Source organism: Pezoporus wallicus, unplaced genomic scaffold, assembly GCF_028554395.1.
Source record: "Pezoporus wallicus isolate ANWC-B61680 ecotype Strahan unplaced genomic scaffold, APGP_CSIRO_Pwel_v1 contig_14114, whole genome shotgun sequence".
In the NCBI taxonomy this organism is placed as follows: domain Eukaryota; kingdom Metazoa; phylum Chordata; class Aves; order Psittaciformes; family Psittacidae; genus Pezoporus; species Pezoporus wallicus.
The window spans coordinates 60,719-80,161 of NW_026635323.1; the positions used below are offsets into that span (position 1 = coordinate 60,719).

The 19,443-nt window shown below is 62.9% G+C and overlaps 3 protein-coding genes across 4 annotated transcripts in view; all 3 read right to left on the reverse strand.

Moving 5' to 3' along the window:
- SHMT2 (serine hydroxymethyltransferase 2) overlaps positions 1 to 19,443 on the reverse strand; it is a 33,371-nt gene that overhangs the window by 1,836 nt on the left and 12,092 nt on the right. Inside the window, exons 2-7 of one of the 2 annotated variants that reach the window (XM_057418798.1) lie at positions 2,225 to 2,274; positions 1,149 to 1,346; positions 954 to 1,033; positions 567 to 767; positions 394 to 475; positions 51 to 173 (exon numbers count right to left, since the gene is read on the reverse strand). In XM_057418798.1, coding sequence (XP_057274781.1) covers positions 51 to 173; positions 394 to 475; positions 567 to 767; positions 954 to 1,033; positions 1,149 to 1,346; positions 2,225 to 2,248 — 708 coding nt within the window. In that variant the 5' untranslated portion in view covers positions 2,249 to 2,274. Of the gene's footprint in view, positions 1 to 50; positions 174 to 393; positions 476 to 566; positions 768 to 953; positions 1,034 to 1,148; positions 1,347 to 2,224; positions 2,368 to 19,443 lie in introns of those variants that run through there. The other variant, XM_057418792.1, reaches the window with a different exon arrangement.
- On the reverse strand, positions 3,802 to 14,746 carry NXPH4 (neurexophilin 4). Its single transcript, XM_057418811.1, has 2 exons — positions 14,617 to 14,746; positions 3,802 to 4,666 (listed from the first exon to the last, which is right to left on the reverse strand). The coding sequence occupies exons 1-2, from the start codon at positions 14,662 to 14,664 to the stop codon at positions 3,920 to 3,922; spliced, it is 795 nt and encodes a 264-aa protein (XP_057274794.1). The 5' UTR covers positions 14,665 to 14,746; the 3' UTR covers positions 3,802 to 3,919.
- LRP1 (LDL receptor related protein 1) overlaps positions 18,309 to 19,443 on the reverse strand; it is a 64,231-nt gene continuing 63,096 nt past the window's right edge. Inside the window, exons 87-89 of the mRNA XM_057418823.1 lie at positions 19,270 to 19,357; positions 18,998 to 19,142; positions 18,309 to 18,877 (exon numbers count right to left, since the gene is read on the reverse strand). Of these exons, the coding sequence (XP_057274806.1) occupies positions 18,737 to 18,877; positions 18,998 to 19,142; positions 19,270 to 19,357 (374 nt within the window). The 3' untranslated portion in view covers positions 18,309 to 18,736. The remainder of the gene's footprint in view (positions 18,878 to 18,997; positions 19,143 to 19,269; positions 19,358 to 19,443) is intronic.

A 19,443-nucleotide genomic window follows, 5' to 3' on the forward strand; every position in this document is an offset into this window, starting at 1 on the left:
CCCCCACTGACCGCAGCATCCCCCAGGATGGATGCGACGCCGCCGGGTACCTTCTTCATGCGAGCGTAGTCGATGAGGCGGGCGTAGGCGCTGGTGCCGGCGATGATGAGGCGAGGACGGAAGAGGCGAGCTGTCACCTCCAGCTGATCATAGTCAATGAGCCCCGTGGCTGGCTGTAAGGGACAGACAGACAGACAGCTTGCCAAGGCCCCTGCCCCTTCCTGCCCCCAGCGGAACCCCAGGCAGCTCCCAGGCACCAGGATGTGGTTGGCATAGAGGGAGGGAAGGAAGGGCAGGGGATGGCAGAGCAGCTCGGGCACCTCAGAGGCATCACCAACAGCTTGGCCAGCAGATTCCCCCTTCACCCCAGCACCTTCCCCCCCCTCAGCTCACATTGAGTTTGTAGGGCATCGACTCGAAGAAGATGGATGTTGCTGAGATTCTCTTGATGTCCGACATGTACCCGTGCGTGAGGCTGCAGGGGAAGGCAGGGGTGCAGGATCAGGCAGGGTGCCCCCCATTCCCTGCAGGCAGCAGGCTCCCGGCTGCCCCCCACCACCACGTACTGGCCCCCATCAGGCAGGTCCAGCCCCATGAGGCGGTCGTGGGGCTGCAGCAGGGCTGTGTAGGCTGCGAAGTTGGCCGGGGACCCCGAGTAGGGCTGAACGTTGACGCCCCAGCGCGCAGGATCCAGGTCGAACGCCTCCAGCGCGCGCTGCTCGCACAGGAGCTCGATCTGGTCCACAACCTCGGCACCCCCGTAGTACCTGGGGAAGGGAGGGGGTGACAGTGAGCGGTGGTGATGGATGGGGTTCTCCCCTCCTGCCCTGTAGGTGACAGCCTCCTCTTGGAAGCGCCCTCTATGGCCCCAGGGCTCCCCTTAACCTTTCCTGCAGCTGCATCCTGGCTGCAGGAGGGTCCCTGAACCCCCAGAACCTGCTCCCCCTCTTTACCTCTTGCCAGGGTACCCCTCTGAGTACTTGTTGTTGAGGCAGGAGCCCAGGGCTTCCAGTGCTGCCCGGCTGCAGAAGTTCTGGGTCGGGGGGGGGGGGAGAAAGGGGTCAGAGATGGGGCAGTGAAGCTCCCACCCGAGCAGGGCCCCCCTCAGCACTGTGAGCATCCCCTGCCCCAAGCAGCCCGTACCCCACCTCAGAGGCGATGAGCTCCAGCCCCCGGCACTGCCGATCCTTCTCCTTCTGCACCAGGGCCCACATCTCGGGGTCGCTCTCGGCCAGGCTCTCCTGCCCCATCCAGGCGGGCACGTGCCCCGTGGCAGCGGCCGCGGCGGTGCCGTGCTGTGCCCGCTGGCTGCAGGTACCCCCCCAGCCACCACATCGCTGCAGGGCCTGCACGGGAGAGGGGAAGCTGACACCCTGTGACACCACACAGGCCCCTCTGTACCCCCTAAAGTGCCCCTGGACCAGTGGGTGGCAGTGCTTGAAGCAAGACCCCAGTGTCCTGCCTCCAGCTGTGGTATGCACTTGGGGACCCCCCCCCCAACAAGGGGCAGGAGCATCTCGGAAGGTGCCGAAGCAGCCAGAACGTCCATGAGTGCACAGCATGTGCGCAGCACTGCACACGCGTGTGCATGGCTGTGTGTGCATGTGCATGCAGGGGTGGGATGACCAGACCCCCGGTCACAACACAGGGACCCCGTTGTTGTGCACTGGGGTCCCCCCCTCAGCCCAGGGTCCCGAAGAGGAGCTCTTACTGATGCAGGGTCCGGGGTGATGTAACTGCTGCTGCCCCATTGCATCACCCGCGGTCACCGAGCAGGGGCCAGGGCCGGTGCCTGTCCCCGACCCGGGGACTTTGGGCCGGACACAAAGTCCGCGGGGGCCGAGCTGGGCCGGGGTGGGGGGCACTGCCCAGCCTGGGGGGGAGTGTGGGGGGGGTGTGTGCAGGAGCGGGCGCCGCTGCCCCGACACCCACCGGATGGGCGCTGCGCCCACAAAGGGGCGCTGGGACGGGAGAAACGGGTGTGCAGGGAGCGACCCCCTCCTGGACCTCTCCCCGTGGGTATCCGAACCCCCCCCCGTGCACCGCGACCGCTTGCGAGCACCGGAACACCCCGGGTACCGCGGCTCCCCGCGGGCACCGGCATTGCCTGCGCATCCGGACTCCACAAGACACCGGTACCCTGCGGGCACCGGGGTACCCCGGCCATCGGTACCCCCGTGCACCCCCCCCCCAGCCAAGGGCACCCCCCCGGTCCCAGACTCACCCTGCCCAGGCGGAGCGGCCACATGGCGGCCGCGGTCCAGGCGGATCCCGGCCGGGTCCCGCTCCCGGTCCCAGTCGCGCTCCCGGTCGCTGCCCGGTGCCGCCCCACCGGGCTCCGCGAGCGCTGCCGGGGCGGAGCCAAAGGGGCTGCCGGCGCCGCGGGGCCCGACGGGAAACGGGAGCTTCCCCCCCTGCCGGGGGTACCCGCATCCCTGACCCCTGCATCCCATCCCTGACCCCCGCATCGCATCCCTGACCCCCGCATCCCATCCCTGACCCCCGCATCGCATCCCTGAGCTCCGCATCCCATCCCTGACCCCTGCATCCCATCCCTGACCCCCGCATCGCATCCCTGACCCCAGCATCCCATCCCTGACCCCCGCATCCCATCCCTGACCCCCGCATCGCATCCCTGAGCTCCGCATCCCATCCCTGACCCCTGCATCCCATCCCTGACCCCCGCATCGCATCCCTGACCCCAGCATCCCATCCCTGACCCCCGCATCCCATCCCTGATCCCCGCATCGCATCCCTGAGCTCCGCATCCCATCCCTGACCCCTGCATCCCATCCCTGACCCCCGCATCGCATCCCTGACCCCAGCATCCCATCCCTGACCCCCGCATCCCATCCCTGACCCCCGCATCGCATCCCTGAGCTCCGCATCCCATCCCTGACCCCGCCATCCCTGACCTCCGCATTCCATCCCTGACCCCCGCATCCCATCCCTGAACCCCGCATCCCATCCCTGCCCCCCGCGTCCCATCCCTGACCCCCGCATCCCATCCCTGACCCCGCCATCCCTGACCCCCGCATCCCATCCCTGACCCCGCCATCCCTGACCCCCGCATCCCATCCCTGACCCCCGCATCGCATCCCTGAGCTCCGCATCCCATCCCTGAGCTCCGCATCCCATCCCTGACCCCGCCATCCCTGACCCCGCCATCCCTGACCCCCGCATCCCATCCCTGACCCCCGCATCCCATCCCTGACCCCTGCATCCCATCCCTGACCCCCGCATGGCATCCCTGATCTCCGCATCCCATCCCTGCCCCCCTCATCCCATCCCTGAGCCCCGCACCCCATCCCTGACCACACACACCATCCTTGACACACTCACCCCCCCATCCCTCCTTCCTCTTCCCGCATCGCGCCGGTGTGGGCTCAACACACTCCAACACTTTTCCTTTTTTTTTTTCCCAATGTTTTTCTTTATTTTCTGCTTTTTTTTTTCATTTTAATTTTATTAAAAAAATATGAGGAAGTCCCTGCCCAGAGCTGGGGGGGGAGCAGCCCCCAGCAAGGGCCCTGGGCCCCCAGGCACCAGCCATGGTACTCCTTCACTGCAGGTGGGAGACAGGCAGCAGCCTGGGGGGGGGCAAATTTGAGGGGGGCTTGCACCAGCACTGTGACCCCAAATCCCCCCTGCTACAACTGTGCCTGCCCCGGGGGTGACACGCACCCAGCTGATGCCATTGCACGGGGCTGTACCCCCCGACCAGCCCGCACGCTCCCAGGGACCCCATCCCAGTGCATGGGAGCATGGCACACAGCGGGCATTAGGGCCAGCACCCAGCGAGGAAGGGGAGGTCGGTGCGGCAGCAATGGGGGGCACTGTGCAGCCAGGGACGGGATCCAGGAGCCCCTGGTCCCCCTCTGCCTCCATCTCTGATGCCCACTGCCCCTTCCCGCAGCCATCAGCCAAAGTAGGGGTTGTCGTGCTGGAAGTTGTAGTCGGGGCAGACCTTCTGGACCAGCTTGTAATCGATGCTGAGGAAGGAGATGAAGATGCAGATGACTTTGAAGGGCTTAGCGCAGAGCCAGGCGGCGTGGCTCTGCGTGTGCTCGGTGAAGCACACCTTAGACGGGTCGTACAGGCAGGGCTTGTTCTTCCGCGCCCGGTTCGTCTTCTCATACTCCACGTGGCAATTGAGGGCTTTGGCCGGGCGCCCCTCGGGCAGGGTGCTCTGCTGAGGGGCTGGGAGGGAAAGCGGCGCTGGGGCCGGCACCAGCACCTCAAACCCCACCGCCTTGGAAGGGGGCACGATGCTGACCGAGACGTTGCCCAGGCTGGAGGAGTTGTGTCGGAAATAGACGCTGAAGGTGCCGTTGATGTGGTCAACGATCTTGCCCGTCACCAACAGGCTGAACTTGAGCGTCTTGATGTTGAAGTAGAAGTCGCCCCATCCAAAGATCTTCTTGGTGCGGCCGGACTTGAGCGAGGGCTTGCGCCGGGCGCGGGGGTTCAGCAGCTCCCCCGTTGTCTGGTTCTTCTGCCAGTCCCAGGGGCTCCCTGCGCCCCGGGGGGGCTCAGCTGGAACCAGCCGCCCAGGGTCGAGCACCGGAGGCTTCATGGTGCCATAGGGAACATCCTTAAGGAGGCCGGAGGTGCCCAGCTCCAGGTACCCCAGGGTCTTGGCAATGTGGCCCCCAGCACACACCGCCTGGGGAGAGAGCAGAGACTGGGGGAGCTGTGCCTGCTGCATCCCCCTGCCCGCATCCCCCTTCCCGCATCCCCCTCCTGCAGCCCGTCTGTGGCCATGCACCCCCCAGCACCATGCACCCCTCTGGCACCGCATCCTCCGTTGGTGCCGTGCCACTGGTGTAAGCATGGCTGCATCCTGCCCGTGCCATCCCCATGCCAGGAGCTGGGGCTGCTTCTCCAGCACCAACCACATCCCTTTGCCAGAGGAAGCAGGATGCCGGCCAGTCCATGACCGCCTGCCCCACAAGTGATGCCTGTTAAGACGCAGGGCATCAGCATGCCCGGATATGGGAAGACACCAGAGTCCCGCGCTGCCTGCCAGTAAAGCCTAATTGCATTAGGCAGCACCTCTGATGTGCAGCTGAAACGCCAGACCCCTGCCAGGCTGCATGGCAGCCACTCCGCCCCCCAGGATAATTGCATCGGGCAGACACGGCTGGAGAATGGGGTGCATTGTGTGCATTGTGAGCGTTGTGTGCCGGGGAGGAGGGCACGCAAGGAATGAGCGGGGACCCCTCGTTCTGCATTCAGCAGAATTGGCAGCAAAAGCGTAAATGATGGGCAGCAGAGGGAAAACCTCCCGGGGGCTGCAAGGAGCCTGTACCAGCACAGCCCCTCGCCCAGCAGAGCCAGGAGTCTGGGGCAAGGGGTCCCCCAGGGTGGAAAGAAGCAGCCCCATTCCTGGTGAGGTGAATCAAGGCAGGGAGCTGTGATAGAAGACCTGGTCCCTTCAACCTGGGTGGGCTGTGAGCCCCCTTAGGGAGGTGCTGATGGGCACGGGCACCCCAAGGCAGCTCCGGTCGAGAAAAGGACCCCAGCATCAGTGGGGATGGGACACAGCATCCCCTTCCTGAGAGTCCCCACGGCTGCAGCTCTGCATGTCTGGCTGCGGGCACTGACACCACAAGGTGAGCGGAGCCAGCAGCACCTCTCCCACCCTGAGACCCCATCTCGGACTTGTCCCACGTCCCCACCTCGGGAAGCTGCTCCCCCTCCCCGCTTCCCCATCCCTCAGCTCGGCTGCTGCTGGCTCTGCACCGCGGTGCCCGGCGTGGCCCTGCCTGCCCTGCCAGCTGCTCTGGTGCGCAGGATGCTGCTCCGTCAGCCCCGGCCTCGTCAATCACTGTCACCGGCGAGCTGCCCGGTGCTCCGGCAGTTCCTGCTCCGGACGACCTGCATCCCAAGGGGGGTGTGGGGAGGAGGGGAGCGAGCAGAGGAAGCCCGGGGGGTGGGGTGGGGGGAACTGAAGCACTCCTCAGCGCTCAACACGATCCCGGGGGCTGCAGGAGGTGCTGGAGGCACTGGGGACCCATCCTGGCACCAGCCGCCCTGCAGCAACCCCATAATGGCTCATGCTGCTTCCCATGAGCCCCATCAGAGAGGGGAGAGCCCCCCTGGACCCCTCCTCAGGCCGGGCAGGGGCTGCTCTCACCGGGGCACGCAGTAGGGATGGAGCAGCACCGGGCAGGGCTGCCGCGGACACCGGCTCCGCGCTGTCCCCGTTCCTCTCCAGTTGCTAAGCTGGACCCCCAGGCCAGGCTGCGCTGCTGTCTCCAGGATCTATCGCCTTATCCCCATAAACGCTGCCTGTGCTGGGCTGAGCCCGTAAGTCTGCTCCAGCCCCTGCTCGCCCTCGTCTGTGCCACCGGGGCTCGGGCCCGTCTGTGCGCAGGGGAGAAGGCTCTGGGGGTCTCGGGAAGGGCGCTATGGGGGGCTCTGTGCAGTGTGAGGCTGAGCATTCCCGCAGCCCCCGCTCGGGCCTGACGTCCCCCGACTCCCTCCCCAATCTCGCTTTGAGCGCGGCTGCTGCCTTTGCCCTTATCTATATTTCAACGCAGCTTCAAAGCCGGGTGCCCTCACCAGCCAGCGAGAGAGGGAGCGAGCGTGGCAGGACCGGGAGATGCAGAGATAACCAGGGGAGGGGAAGAAGGGGCTGCCCCCAGCATCCCCCCTCCAGGCAGGAGAGCAGCGTTCTGTGGGGGGACGGTGGCCCCGGGGAGACTGCGCTCTCCCTCCACCCCACTCCTAGGTACTCATCAGCCCAGGAGACCCCCGCATCCCTCGTGGGGCTTCCCACCTCAGCCAGGGCTGACAGCCAGGACAAGCAGCTCCCCCAGCAGTGCTACACGAGCCGCCGTGGTCCCCTGCCTCAGTTTTCCTTTCTCTTTCATCCACGATCCCCCGGTAATGATGTGGACAGGGATGCGATAGGAACGGGGCTGTGATGGGGAACTGATGGAGACAGAGATGCAGTAGGGGTGGGGAAGGGGCAGGGACAGGCTGTGAGGAGGAGATGGGTACGAACTATGGGGAGGTGCTGACGGCAGCTTCCTCCATCACTTGAGGGCCATGGGCTTGGGCAGGTGGTTGAGACCAGATGGGCTGTGGGGCACAGACTGGGCATGGGCGGGGAAAGAGCTGCCCCTAGCCCCTCTGGGTGAGAGGCCAGGCTGGAAGCTCCCACACACACACACACCGGGAGCTGCTGTGGAGCAAGGGATGAAAGGGAATTGCAGAGCAGGGCAGCAACTACCAATGCAGCCTTGTCTATCGATCAACGGGCAGCATGGGGAGCGTGCGGGAGACCCTCAGCACCCGCCCCCCAGGAGGACGGGGTGCCCCGAGCCCTGTGGGCAAAGGGCAACACAGAGCAGGGTCACGTCAAGCCTCTTCCATGACAGCGCTGAGGGGAGCCAAGGTCATCCCCTGCACCCTGCCAGCGCTGTTGGCATTCAGGGCAGGTCCCACTCACACCTCGCGTTAAATATTAATGCTCCTGCTTGCGAGCGCTCGGGGTGCAGCGCGCACACGTGCACAGGGACCTCTCGGAGTGTCCGTGGGCGTCCCGGGGCTCCTGGCTCCGCATGGACGTGCACAGAGACCCCCTCCCTTCCTGTGGCTGCACCGGGATCTATCCCGGGTCACGCCGAGCTCTGCCCCATGCGCCGTTCCTGTGTGTTTGTCGCACATGCACAGGCTGCTGCATCCATGCATCACCCCGTGACAGTGATCGCTTTGGGGGTCTCGAGCCCCTTGTGCGCTTCCCATGGGGCTGCCGTGTGGCGCTCCACGTGTGCACAAGCAAGGATGCAGGAAGGGCTGGGGGGGGCTGCAGAGGGACTCGGTGCCGGCATCAATTTGGCTTGTCAGGACCGGCGGTGATGGCCACTCACATCCCATTTGCTGGCGGGGCCAGGCGCCGTCAGCCGCTCCCCCGAGACCCACGGTCACCTTGGTGGAGGGAGGGGAGCACATCAGCGCCGATGAGGGGCTCCCAGCACCCCGACAACAGTCCCACGACCTCAAGGCAAACCAGCCCCTGCCTGTGCCAGGAGCAGAGCACCCACGACGGCACTAAAGACCCCATCCCCTGCACCCCGCTTCCCCCCCACCACAGCGGGGGTCACTGTCAGAGCTGCTGCTGGGGGTCTCCCCATAGGTCAAGCTGGCCTCTCCGCTGTCATCCCGCTGCCTTCGTTAGCGCGAGGAGATTAATTGGAGGTGCTGAGCCACAACCCCCCTGGGCCCGCTCCCCCCCCCGGTGCGGTGCAGCCCGGGGCGGCGTGGCATTTCCAAAGGTTAGCAGCAAACAAGGTGCCTCTGACAGCTCCCATTTATCTCGCCGGCACGGCGCGGGTGCTAATGCGGTGGCAGGGGGACGAGGTGCAGCGGTAGGCTCTGCGGGAGGGCCCCGAGCGCATGGGTGCTGAAGGGGTGCAATGGTGGTGGGTGGGAGGGCACCAAGATCACCCAGCGGCTGCAGCGGGTGTGTAAATGCATGCAACAAATGCCTGCAGCTGAATGTGCACAAACGGCTCCACGTGTGTGCACACACAGGGCTGGGCAGGGCGTGCATGGAGCAAGGTGGCTCTGCCTGTGTGCCACCACTGCAGGGGAGCCTGTGGCCCTCCTCAGTGTGATGGAACCCCCGGGCTGAACACGCTCCTGGGTGCACACGCAAGAGCAATGCAAGTGCTGGTGGTGCCAACGTTGGTGCCAGGGCAATGATGCCACTGGGCACATCTGGGCCAGGTCCAGGGTGCTGGTGGAGCTGGGAGGAGGCAGGGACCAGAAGCACAAGGCGAGACCCAGCCTCCCCAGGATGCTGCTGCTCTGCCACGGGCTGCAGGGCAGGATGAGGGTAGCAGGAGGGGCAGGAATGGGGCGCAGGATGGGGTAGGGACAAAGGGAAGAGCCCCTCATCTCAGCCTCACAAGGACAGGAGGAGAAACCCCCCCCGCCTCCCAGCTCAAAGACACTTGAAAGCCCTTCCCTGGCTCCCAGCTCTGACCAAGTGGGTCACCGATGGGGCAAGTTGGGGGGCACCCATTCACGGGCACCCTGTTGCACAGCCGGACAAATCCTGCCTTGGAGCTGAGCTCAGCGTGACCACACAAAGACCTCCTTGGTCCTTCCTCTGCCTCTTCCATACCGCAACCACACAGCCAAAACCTTCAGCACCAGCCCCAGAGACCCCAGCATCCCATTGGCATTTCGGAGAGAGCCTGGATGAGCTCCCCAAAGCCAACCCCACCATCACGGGCTGCCAGCACCCAACCTTGCACACGCAGCGGGGTCCTTGCTCCCAAAGCAAGGCTCACCCAAGGGCTGGGGAGGCAGGAGCCAGGGGGAACTGGTTTCCCATGGATGCGATTGCCTTCACCCCCTGAACAGACACCTCGCTTCTCGCAGACGGAGAGAATATGCAAATGCTGGGGCTTTATTAACGGGCTCGGCACGCGCTGGCTAATAAATATTTCATAGCCCGAGTAGGACTTTTTTTTTCTCCCCCCCCCACCCCCTCCCCTTCCTTCTTCCTTTCGTTTTGGCTCCTTTTCCCTGTCACTCGTTTCCTGCCTTTTCTTTTCTCAGCCGTTGTTTTATTTATTTATTACTTTTAAGGGCTTCATGGTGAGACAGGAGCTGGGAGGTGGCTGACGGTGCGGGGGGGGGGAAGCAGGAAAGCATCCCCGGTCTCTCCCCCCACGGGTGAAAGAGAAAAGTGCTGTTAAGAGCAAAGGAAAAAATATAATAGAAGGAGGAGACAGCACCAGGCAAAGGATTGAGGGCTTGTGTGACTCATTGGACTCAAGGAAGAAAAGAGAAGGAATGGGAAAATGAGGAGATAAACGGAGCGGGAAGGGGGAGAGGGGTGCGCAGGTGGGTGTGCAGGAGAGATGAGGGGGCGCAGGGGTGGATGGAGGGATGGGGACGCGCTTGCTGATGGGCTCCGGGGGGGGGAATTGAATCCTGCTCACCCCATGCCAGGGGTCCCTGATGCCATCCAGAGCTTGGCTTGACCACTGGGACCTGGCACTGCGTGAGGGGGGGGCCAGCTCCGTGGATGGCATGCGGGGAAACAGGGGCAGAGCTGGCAGGGATGAGCCTCGGGTCGCTCCTGATCCAACCAGGACACAGCGGTCCCACTCCTCATCCCTTGGCCTCAGTTTCCCCACAGCACAGCAGGCTGCCCCATCTTCCTCCGAGCCCCCCCCTCCAAACCAAAGGGACCGCAGCCCTTACCTCCACCCCCCCACCCCCCCCCATCGCCTCCCCATTTCACTTTATTATTGCAATAAATGTGGCCATAAAAGTGGCAGGTATCGGTGCGCACCGAGATCGCTTCTCCCGAGCTATGGAAATGTAATTTCGAGTGTGCCCGGGAAATTTTATAAGATCGTATCAGGTGGGATCATAAATTGCATTTCCAGCCCTTCCTCCTCCCCCCCCCCTCCCCCCGCACCACACATTGTGCGTGTCCCCCCCCTCCACCGACGACACAAGGTCACAATGGAAAGGGGCAAACACTCTGTTCCTATGCACCCCCCACCCCACCCCATTCCCAGAGCCAGCTGAGATTTATTCTCCCCATGAGGAGAAGGGGGGAGCAGTGGCAGGGATACGGCTCTGTGTGTGTGTCCCCTCAAGCAAGAGGTTGGTCCAAGCCCTCCAAGAGACCCTAAGGATGCAGGAGACCCTCAAGGGCATCACGGGGGATGTAGCTACCAGGATGTGCCGCATGGCAGCTGAGTGCTGGCTCCCATTAGGAGCTCAGCACAAGGGGTCCCTGCTAAGCCCCCTGGGAACCTCCAGGGCCAGATTCAGTCCCACTTTGCCCAGGTTCCAGGCTGGGCGGTGTAAAGCATCACCAAGGAACCCCGGATGGAGGCTTCAGTGCTGGGGGGACAGGAGGAGGAATGAGAGGGTCCAAGGCCACCGCTGTGTCTGGATGGGGTCTGTGCCACAGTGCGCAGTGGTCACAACGGGGTCTGGCAGGGCTTTATTTGAGGAGGGGAAAATGAACCCCAGTGCATGGCGCCACGGGGGCTCTCGCAGCAGATCTTTCCTGCAGGCCAGGCTCCTGCTCCCACAATGACTTTTCCTTTTGCAACAGCGATCAGGGAAGGAAAAGAGAAAAGGCAGGGAGGGGGGAACACGGGCAAAGGGACGTGATTATTTCTTTAGTAGCAATCCAAGCGGCTGGAGAGGAAGCTTCATCTTTCCTGGGCCATTTACCTTCAGCGCCCGAGCGCGAAGCCTGAGCCAGGCAGCTCTTCATTGATGCTGGAGCTTGGCCAGGGCAGGCAGAGGGGGGGAATATAGGGGCTTCTGTATGCAGCATCACCCCCCTATTGGGGCTTTAAGAAGGAGGAGCTGTGATTGGAGGGGTGGGGGGCAAAAGTCATTAATCTGGGGGTGTTAATTGGCATAGGTGTGATGAGCAAAGGGGCTGAATGGGTGTAGCTGGCGCAGAGGGACAAAGCTCAGGCCACCCCCTCCACCACACACACACCTCCCGGCTGTAAACCGGCAATTAAAAACAAGAGGGGGGGAGAGGAAAGCAATAAAGCAGCGATGGACTGCAGCCAGAACAACACAGTGGAGGAGCAGGAGCGGGTCTGGCCGGGGGGCACCCCTGGGTGCCCCCCCCCGTCCCCAGCCAGCGCTCCCCCCTCGGTGGGAGGCTGAGCCGCGCCACGCTCCAGGCTCCATCCTTATTGAATCTCCCAGCTCAGGGTGCAAAGGGCACCACAGGGAAGAGTTATTAAAAAAAGGGAAATGAGTCGCCTGGAAACCTTCTTTCGGAATAACAGAGTGTGTTTGTTTGGCGATAGATTAGCTCAGCCATGCTGAGCACACAGCACCCGCCGCAGCCGCGGTCAGCTCCGGAGAGCCGCAGCAACCGGGAGAAGGAGGATGCGGCTCCCCCAGCCCGGGCATCATCCTGGACCCTGCGGCGCTGCACCCGGCCAGACCCAAACCCCATTTACCCTCCCCTGGCCACAGATGGGGTTCTCTGAGCCATGAAACTGTTCCGTCCGACCCTGTTAATGGGAGCAGGGAGGGTGAATTAGGGGTGTCCTTGCACCGAAAGGGCTGGCAGCATCTGCTTAAGAGCAAAGCCATCTGTCAGCCAACAACCCAGTCGACGTGTGACAGCGCCTGGGTGACAGCAAGGGAAAGGGAATGAAGTGGGGTGAGTTTCCCGGTGGCTCACATCCCGCATCCCGCACCACCAGCATCCCGCATCCCGCACCACCAGCATCCCGCACCACCAGCATCCCGCCGGCATGGCCACAGGCACCTTCAAAGCAGAATTTCCCTGGAAAGGGTTAATCCAGGAAGGAAAACCTGCCAGCAACACTCCAGGTGCTTCACAGACACCCGTTATCTCACCTCCCTGCCTTGAAGGAGGGAAACCGAGGCACGGTGCCGGTGATGGGAAGGCACATTGCTGCCGAGGTACAGGGAAGGTACCCAGTGTCCCAGCTCCAGCCCCACCACATCCCACTCTGCTTCTGGGCAGCCTGGCTGCACTCTCCCACTCCTGCCTGCTCCAGGGCCTTGGTAGCCTAACCCCCTCTGGCTCCTGTTCAGCATCATGTCCATCACTTGGGCAGCAGGGACCACGGGGCCAAGGCTGGCATCTGCCTCCCGGCCAAGGCCAGGAGGTTGCTGGCCGGGAATTGCCTTTCCTCTCTGCTAAATTAACACCCCTTCGAGGTGGTAAAAGCACCTTGGAGCTACCGCCTGCCCCTGCCCTGCTGTGGCTCTCTCCTGGGTGCACCCTGGGGTGGCTCAGCCCAGGGGAAAGGCAGAGCTCTGGGGGACCCCCAGGGTTTAACACTCAGCGAGCAGAGAACAATCTAAAGCACCAACAGGAAGGCTGAGGCAGGGCAAGCACCCACGGGCAGCATCGCTGCCACCCCGAGCTCAGGCGTGGGGAAGGAGAAAGCAAATCCCGGGGTCAGCAGCAGCCATGAGGGGTGGGGGGCCGAGGGGGGGGTGAGTGCACACACATAGACAGCAGCAGGAGCTCTCTAAACCCACCCTGCTACCCGCTGTGCAGCCACGTCTGCCTTTTTGCCCCATTGCTCCCATCACTGGGGAGCTCCGGTGCAGTGATTGGGGTTGGGGGCAGCCGCTGGGGTCCCCCTGGGAAAGTTTCTCCCCAAGAGGACAAAGTGGGGCAGGAGCCGCCCCATTTCCCTTCCCCAGCCCCATGCCACCAGGCTCATGAAGGGGTTCGGGTTCGCTGCACCCCCAACAGCATCACCCGCGGTCATTCCCCATGCTCGTGCGCTGGCCCCCACTGCAAGCCCCCATATCGTGTGCAGGTGGGGATTGGATTGGGGGTGGGGGGGGGTGGCAGGGCAGCGCCCAGCCCCCGATTCCATCAAAACAAACCCATTCATCTTGAAGCAGCTCCAGCACCGACAGACACTCTGCATTAGATGGACATGGGAAGGAGGGGGGGTCACGCAGAGCACCCCCACTCCCATCTATCCATCCATGGACACCCAGAGAGGAACCAGTGCCAGAGAAATAAGTTGCAGGAGCCTTTGCCTGGGGGGTGGGATTGTGCTGGGGGTGGGGGGGGTGGGGGGGTGTCCCTGATGTGCATCCAATTCCGAAGAGGGAATTGGCTCGTTTGATTTTATTCATGGAATACCGAAAGTAAAAATGGAGTGTCAGGAAATCAGATCTGCTGGGCTGGGGGGGGGCATGAATCCCACCCCCTGCTCATGACCACCACAGGGATAAATGGAGCCCCCAAACCCAGGCTCCAAGAGGAGATGGCGGGGGGGGGGGGTGTGTGAGAGTGGCCTTGGGAAGCATCGAGTACCCGGGGCCACTACCGAGGGGCACCCCCGAGGGGAGGGGAGGGGGGGGGCCCGGAGCTTTGGGAGGGGGCCCCCCTCAAAGGAGGACGAAGGCCACGGCAGCGCCGGAGCTGAGCCCGCACCCCATCACGACAGGAATGAGGCGTCACCTCTGCAGGTGGTTCCAGCGCTCCCGACCTCGGGGTACCGCCCCCCCCCAAGCGACCCCCCCCCCCATCCTCCGACACAGTGGAGGGGGGGGTCTCACCCCGACACAACGGGGGGGGGGTTGTGGGGTGCTTGTGTCCCCCCCACCCCCCCCCCGGCTTGCCCACGCGCGGTCGCCCCCGCTCCGTCTCGCGCGTCTCGTTGCCCCCCCCCCCCCCCCCCCCGCACCTGCCAGACGGCGCCTCCCGCGCTCCGCACCGGGTGGGGGGGGGGGGGGGCTCGGTGCTGCACTAACGACGGGACCCCCCCCGGGTCAGCTCTGCGCCCTTTGCAACTTGGGGGGAGCAGGACCCCCCCCCCCCATAACTCCCCCATTCACCTCCCTGCACACCCCCCCCCCCAAATCTCTGCTATCTCCGTGGCTGCCGGAGCCCCCCCCCCCAAACCGCACGTCTCCCCAGCATCCTCTCTCCACGTCCCGCTCGCTCACAGCGCGGATTCTACCCCCACCCCTCCCCGTTACGGTGCAACCCCCCCCCCATCCCGGTAATCGCACCCGGGATGCCGAGGTCCGTGTGTCCCCCCCCCCCCCGGTAGCAGCAACTTTGTCGGGGGTGCGCGCCCGGTGCCCCGGTACCTGCAGCAGGAGCCAGGGCCCGAGCAGGGGCAGGCGGCGGCGGAGCATCGCGGGGCTCCCGGGGCTCCCGGGCTGGACGGAGCGCGCAGGGCGGGCGGAGGCGGGAGGCGGCGGCCAGGGGGAGGCAGGAAGAAAGTTGGAGACTTGCTGGGGCCGGGCGGTGCCTCCGCCGAGCCCCGCCAATCCCGGCCCGCGGGGGGGGGGCACCGGGCCCCTGCGCTGCACCCCCCGGAGCGGCTGCGACGGGAGGGGCCGGACACCGTGATGCGCTGGTCCTACCCCCCCCCCCCCCCATCCCCGCTTCTGGGAGACCCCCACATCCCGCGATGCGCTGGTCCTACCCCCCCCCCCATCCCCGCATCCCGCGATGCGCTGGTCCTACCCCCCCCTCCCCATCCCCGCATCCCGCGATGCGCTGGTCCTGTCTTCTTCTTTTGGGAAACGCCCGCACCCATGGATAAAGCCGGGGCTGCCCCCCCACCCCCATGAGACCCCAGCACCCTGCAATACCCCTGGTCTTGCCCCCCACTTTTAGGTGATGCCAGCACCCCACCAGTTCTGCACTGGGGCAGTCGGTCCTCCCTGACCTGGGGAGGGGGCTCCCCCATTGCTGGGTCCCCCCTTAAAGACTCCAGCAGAGAAGGGGGAGCATCCTCCAGGAAAGGGTCTGGGGGGCAGCCTTGCACCCCTCACAGTGTGAACACACACATACACATGCACACATACACATGCACACATATACATACACACATACACATGCACACATACACATACATACATGCACATACACATACATACATGCACATACACATACATACAGACACACATACATATACACATATACATACACACATATACATGCATGCACACATACACATACACACATATACATACACACACATACACACATACACACATATACACACATACACACATACACACATACACACATATACACACACACACATACACACATACACATACACACATATACATATACACATATAATACACATATACACACATATAATACACACATACACACACATACACACATATAACACACACATATACATACACATACACATACACATACACACATATACATGCACACATATAATACACACATATACATACACACATATAATACACACATATAACACACACATATACATACACATACACATACACACATATACATACACACATATAATACACACATACGCACATATAATACACACATACACACACATACACACATATACATACACACATATAATACACACATACACACACATACACACATATAACACACACATATGCATAGACATACACATACACACATATACATACACACATATAACACACACATATACATATACATACACATACACATACACACATATACATACACACATATAACACACACATATACATATACATACACATACACATACACATACACACATATACATACACACATATAACACACACATATACATACACACAGCATCCCAGGCTGGCCATGCAAACTGCATGGACCCACACGTGTGCTCATCGCTCCAGCCCTCGGAGGGGGTGTGAGGTGTTCATATCCCCCCCCCCCCCAGCAGCATCCCTCCCCAGAACTTGCACTGTAGTGTTATCACTATTATCACTGTTATCCCTATTATTTTCCACCCTCTGCGGTGTCGGCAGGGCTGGGGGGCAAGCGGGGGGGGGTCATTGCAGAGCCGCACGGATGTGTGGAGACAGAATGAATAAAGGTAAAGGAGAAATAAGGGGAAGGGAGGGAAATGGAGAAGGGAGAGGAAGGAAGGGGACAGGAGCTGGAAGATGTGAGTCCTCGCATGGCCTGGCCCCAGCCAGCCCCACAGCAGCGCCATGCACCCCATGCCAGGGTCCATAGCCAGGGTGCAGGGGGGTGCTCACTGCTGACTCCATGCCAGTGCTACCGGTTGGCACTAGAGCCGGTGCCAGGCCCTGGGTCTCCTGCATCCCACTTCCAACAATCCCGGTGGTCACCCCGCTTGCCCCATGGCCACAAGTGAACCCCAGCATAGCCCATGTACCCTTGGACCTGGCACCCAACGCAACTGGGGATGCCTGGGGTGGGGTCCTGGTGTCCCTAAGGGTCTCAGCAGCGTCTGCAAGAGGACTTGGGGTCCTGAACAGACCCTTCCCAACCCATCAACAGCCCATGGGCCTAAACATGGGAAGGCAGAGGAATGATGAGGGGAAACGAGTGAAGATTTGAACAAATAAAGACATTTGAAGCAAAAAGAAGCAAAAAAAGAAGGGGTGGGGGGGTGAAAGGGGGAAAGAGAGAAAAAAACCCTCTAGGGGAGATACAAGAAACCGATAAGTGAACAAAGAGCCGGTATTGAAATAGATCTGAGGCCGCGCTGGATCCCTTTGCAGAGCGGTTTGGGGCTTTTCAAAGGCAGCAGCCACATCTGCACCCGCAGAGCGAGGTGGGGAGAGGGGGGGGGTGCGAGGTGGGTGCCGGCAAGGAGGGTGCTGAGCATCGCCCCCCACAGCCTGGGCTGCCCTCTCCCCACCACCACCGCGGTGCTGGCACATGGCACGGCTCGACGCCTCCAGCACAGCGCTCGCGCCGTCCAGCTCAGCACCATGAGCCCCCATCCGGCCCTGGGGGTACGGGTGCTGCTGCTGCCCCCTCAAACTCCCTGCCTCGGCCCTCAGTGCTGGGGCAGCAGCACCGGGGTGAGGCTCAGCCGTGCAGGGGCACACGAGTGGGCACCGTGGGGGGGACACTCGAGGGGGCGACCGGACGGGGACCCCGGAGACCCTCGGCCGGTGCTGAGCGGGACGGGGCTGTTCCCCTGCCCGCCGCGTGGGGGCGCGCTCATAGGGTGCGAGTGCAGCCCCCAGCCGCGGCTCCCTTCTCGAGGGCGGCGGTGCCACCTGGTGGCCGCTCCGGGTACTGCATCGGTGACCGCGGACCGGAGCGGGGGGCGCTCCGGGGATCCCCGGGGGGGGGGCACAACCACGCATACACAACACAAACCCCCCCTTCCTTTCCCCTTGGGGATGGGAAACATCAGCGCCGCCACCCTTCGCCCTCACAGCGCCCATCTGTGGTGCCCCTCGGGGCTCTGAGGGGGTGAAGGCAGAGTGATGCCCCCCCCCCAGCCCCCCAATTGCCCCCCCCTCCCCAAACCCCCTCCCCACAACCATCAGCCTGCTTCCGTTTTTAAAAATTTTATTTATAACAATATCTGTTTTAGTTGTAAAGTAATCCAGCAAAAATTATTATTAAAACATTTCCCCCCAACAAAAGGATGGGGTTGCCCCCCCCCCCGCCCCCCCCCCCGCTCCTCCGTCCCCCCCCACCCCCCCCCACATGCGTCTTGTTTATTTCTACTATAAAAGCCAGGTCGTTTCCATGGATTTGTCGCGTTTTTGTTTTCCTGTTAAAAAATGTGCATGTTGGAGATGGGGCGAGAGCAGAGCGAGGGGCCGGGGACCCTCAGCCCTGCACCGGAGCGGGGGCTCCATCCCTGCCCCCTGTAACAGCTGGGCAGAGCCGGGTGGTGGGGGGGGTGATGGAGGAAAAGGTGGGGAGAGGGGATAAGGGGGCCAGGTTGCAGAGGCCAAGCTGCAGGAGAAGGGGGGACCCAGGAAGCAGCAGATTTGGGGGGGGGGGGGGGAGGAAGGAAACGGGGCCCCTGGATAGAGGAGCTGCAGGGTCTGGGGGAGACAGAGGTTGAGAGGAGGGGAGCGCATGGCCCCTGCTCTGTGCCCCACATCACCATCACCCCTTGCATCCCATCAACCCCAAGGCCAGAGCTTCGGCCTGGCCCCCCCCTGCCCCGAGCGCGGCACCACCCATGGGTGCGAGGGAGAGGGGAGGGGAAAGGTGGGGCGGGGGGAGGGGGGGGTCCAAATGTAAAGAGATTGAAAAGAAACCAAAGCTGGATCTGGCAATGAGGCGCCGGGGGCCTGGTACCGGGGAATATACAGGTAATAATACTGCTCACATAGAAAAGTAATAATCCTTCATTTGTACATTTATACAGTGGCTCTCAGCCCCCCCCCCCCCCCCCCCCCCCCCCCCCCGCCTCCTGCAATGGGTGTCTGTGCCCCCCATCCTGCCCCTATGCCAGGGGGTCCGCCAGGTCGTCATCCGCGCCTCGTGACAGCAGCTCCCGCTTCTCATCCGTGCTGGCCAGCGAGTTACGGCTGTTGTGGGCGCCCATGTACAGCGTGGCATAGACGGGGTTGGTGAAGTTGGTGGGCTGCAGGGAACAGGGAGGGGGAAAGGATGGCGGGGGGGGGCACAGGTAACGCCGTCCCCATCGCTGCCGCTCGCCCCAGCACAGCATCGCTGCGCCGCGACGGCCCCGGGCCCCCCTCACCTTGTCCGGGTCCAGGGCGAAGTCCGCATCCAGCAGCTCCCCCACGTCGTCGTCGGGCTCCCCCTCGTACATTTTATAAGTGGGGTTCCCGATCTCCACGTTCATGGCACCGTTGGTCATGCGCTGGTGCTGGAAGCCCTTGGCGCTGGGGAGGGAGGGAGAGGGTCAGTGCCAGCAGCGCCGGGCCCCCATTCCCCAGCGGTCCCCGCTTGTTTATCCCTCTTCAGTGAGGATCTCAAGCCCTACAAGGAGGGTTTCTGCGCCGGGCTCACCCTTTAATCCTCCACTTGTACCAGACAAAAGCCACCACGGTGAGGAGGATGAGCAGCAGCAGGATGGGAATGATGATGGAGGCTGTTCCTGCAGGAAGAGAGGCACGGGTACAGTCACATCAGCAGCAAAGACACCCCCTGACACACACACACACACACACCCCCGGGTTTGGC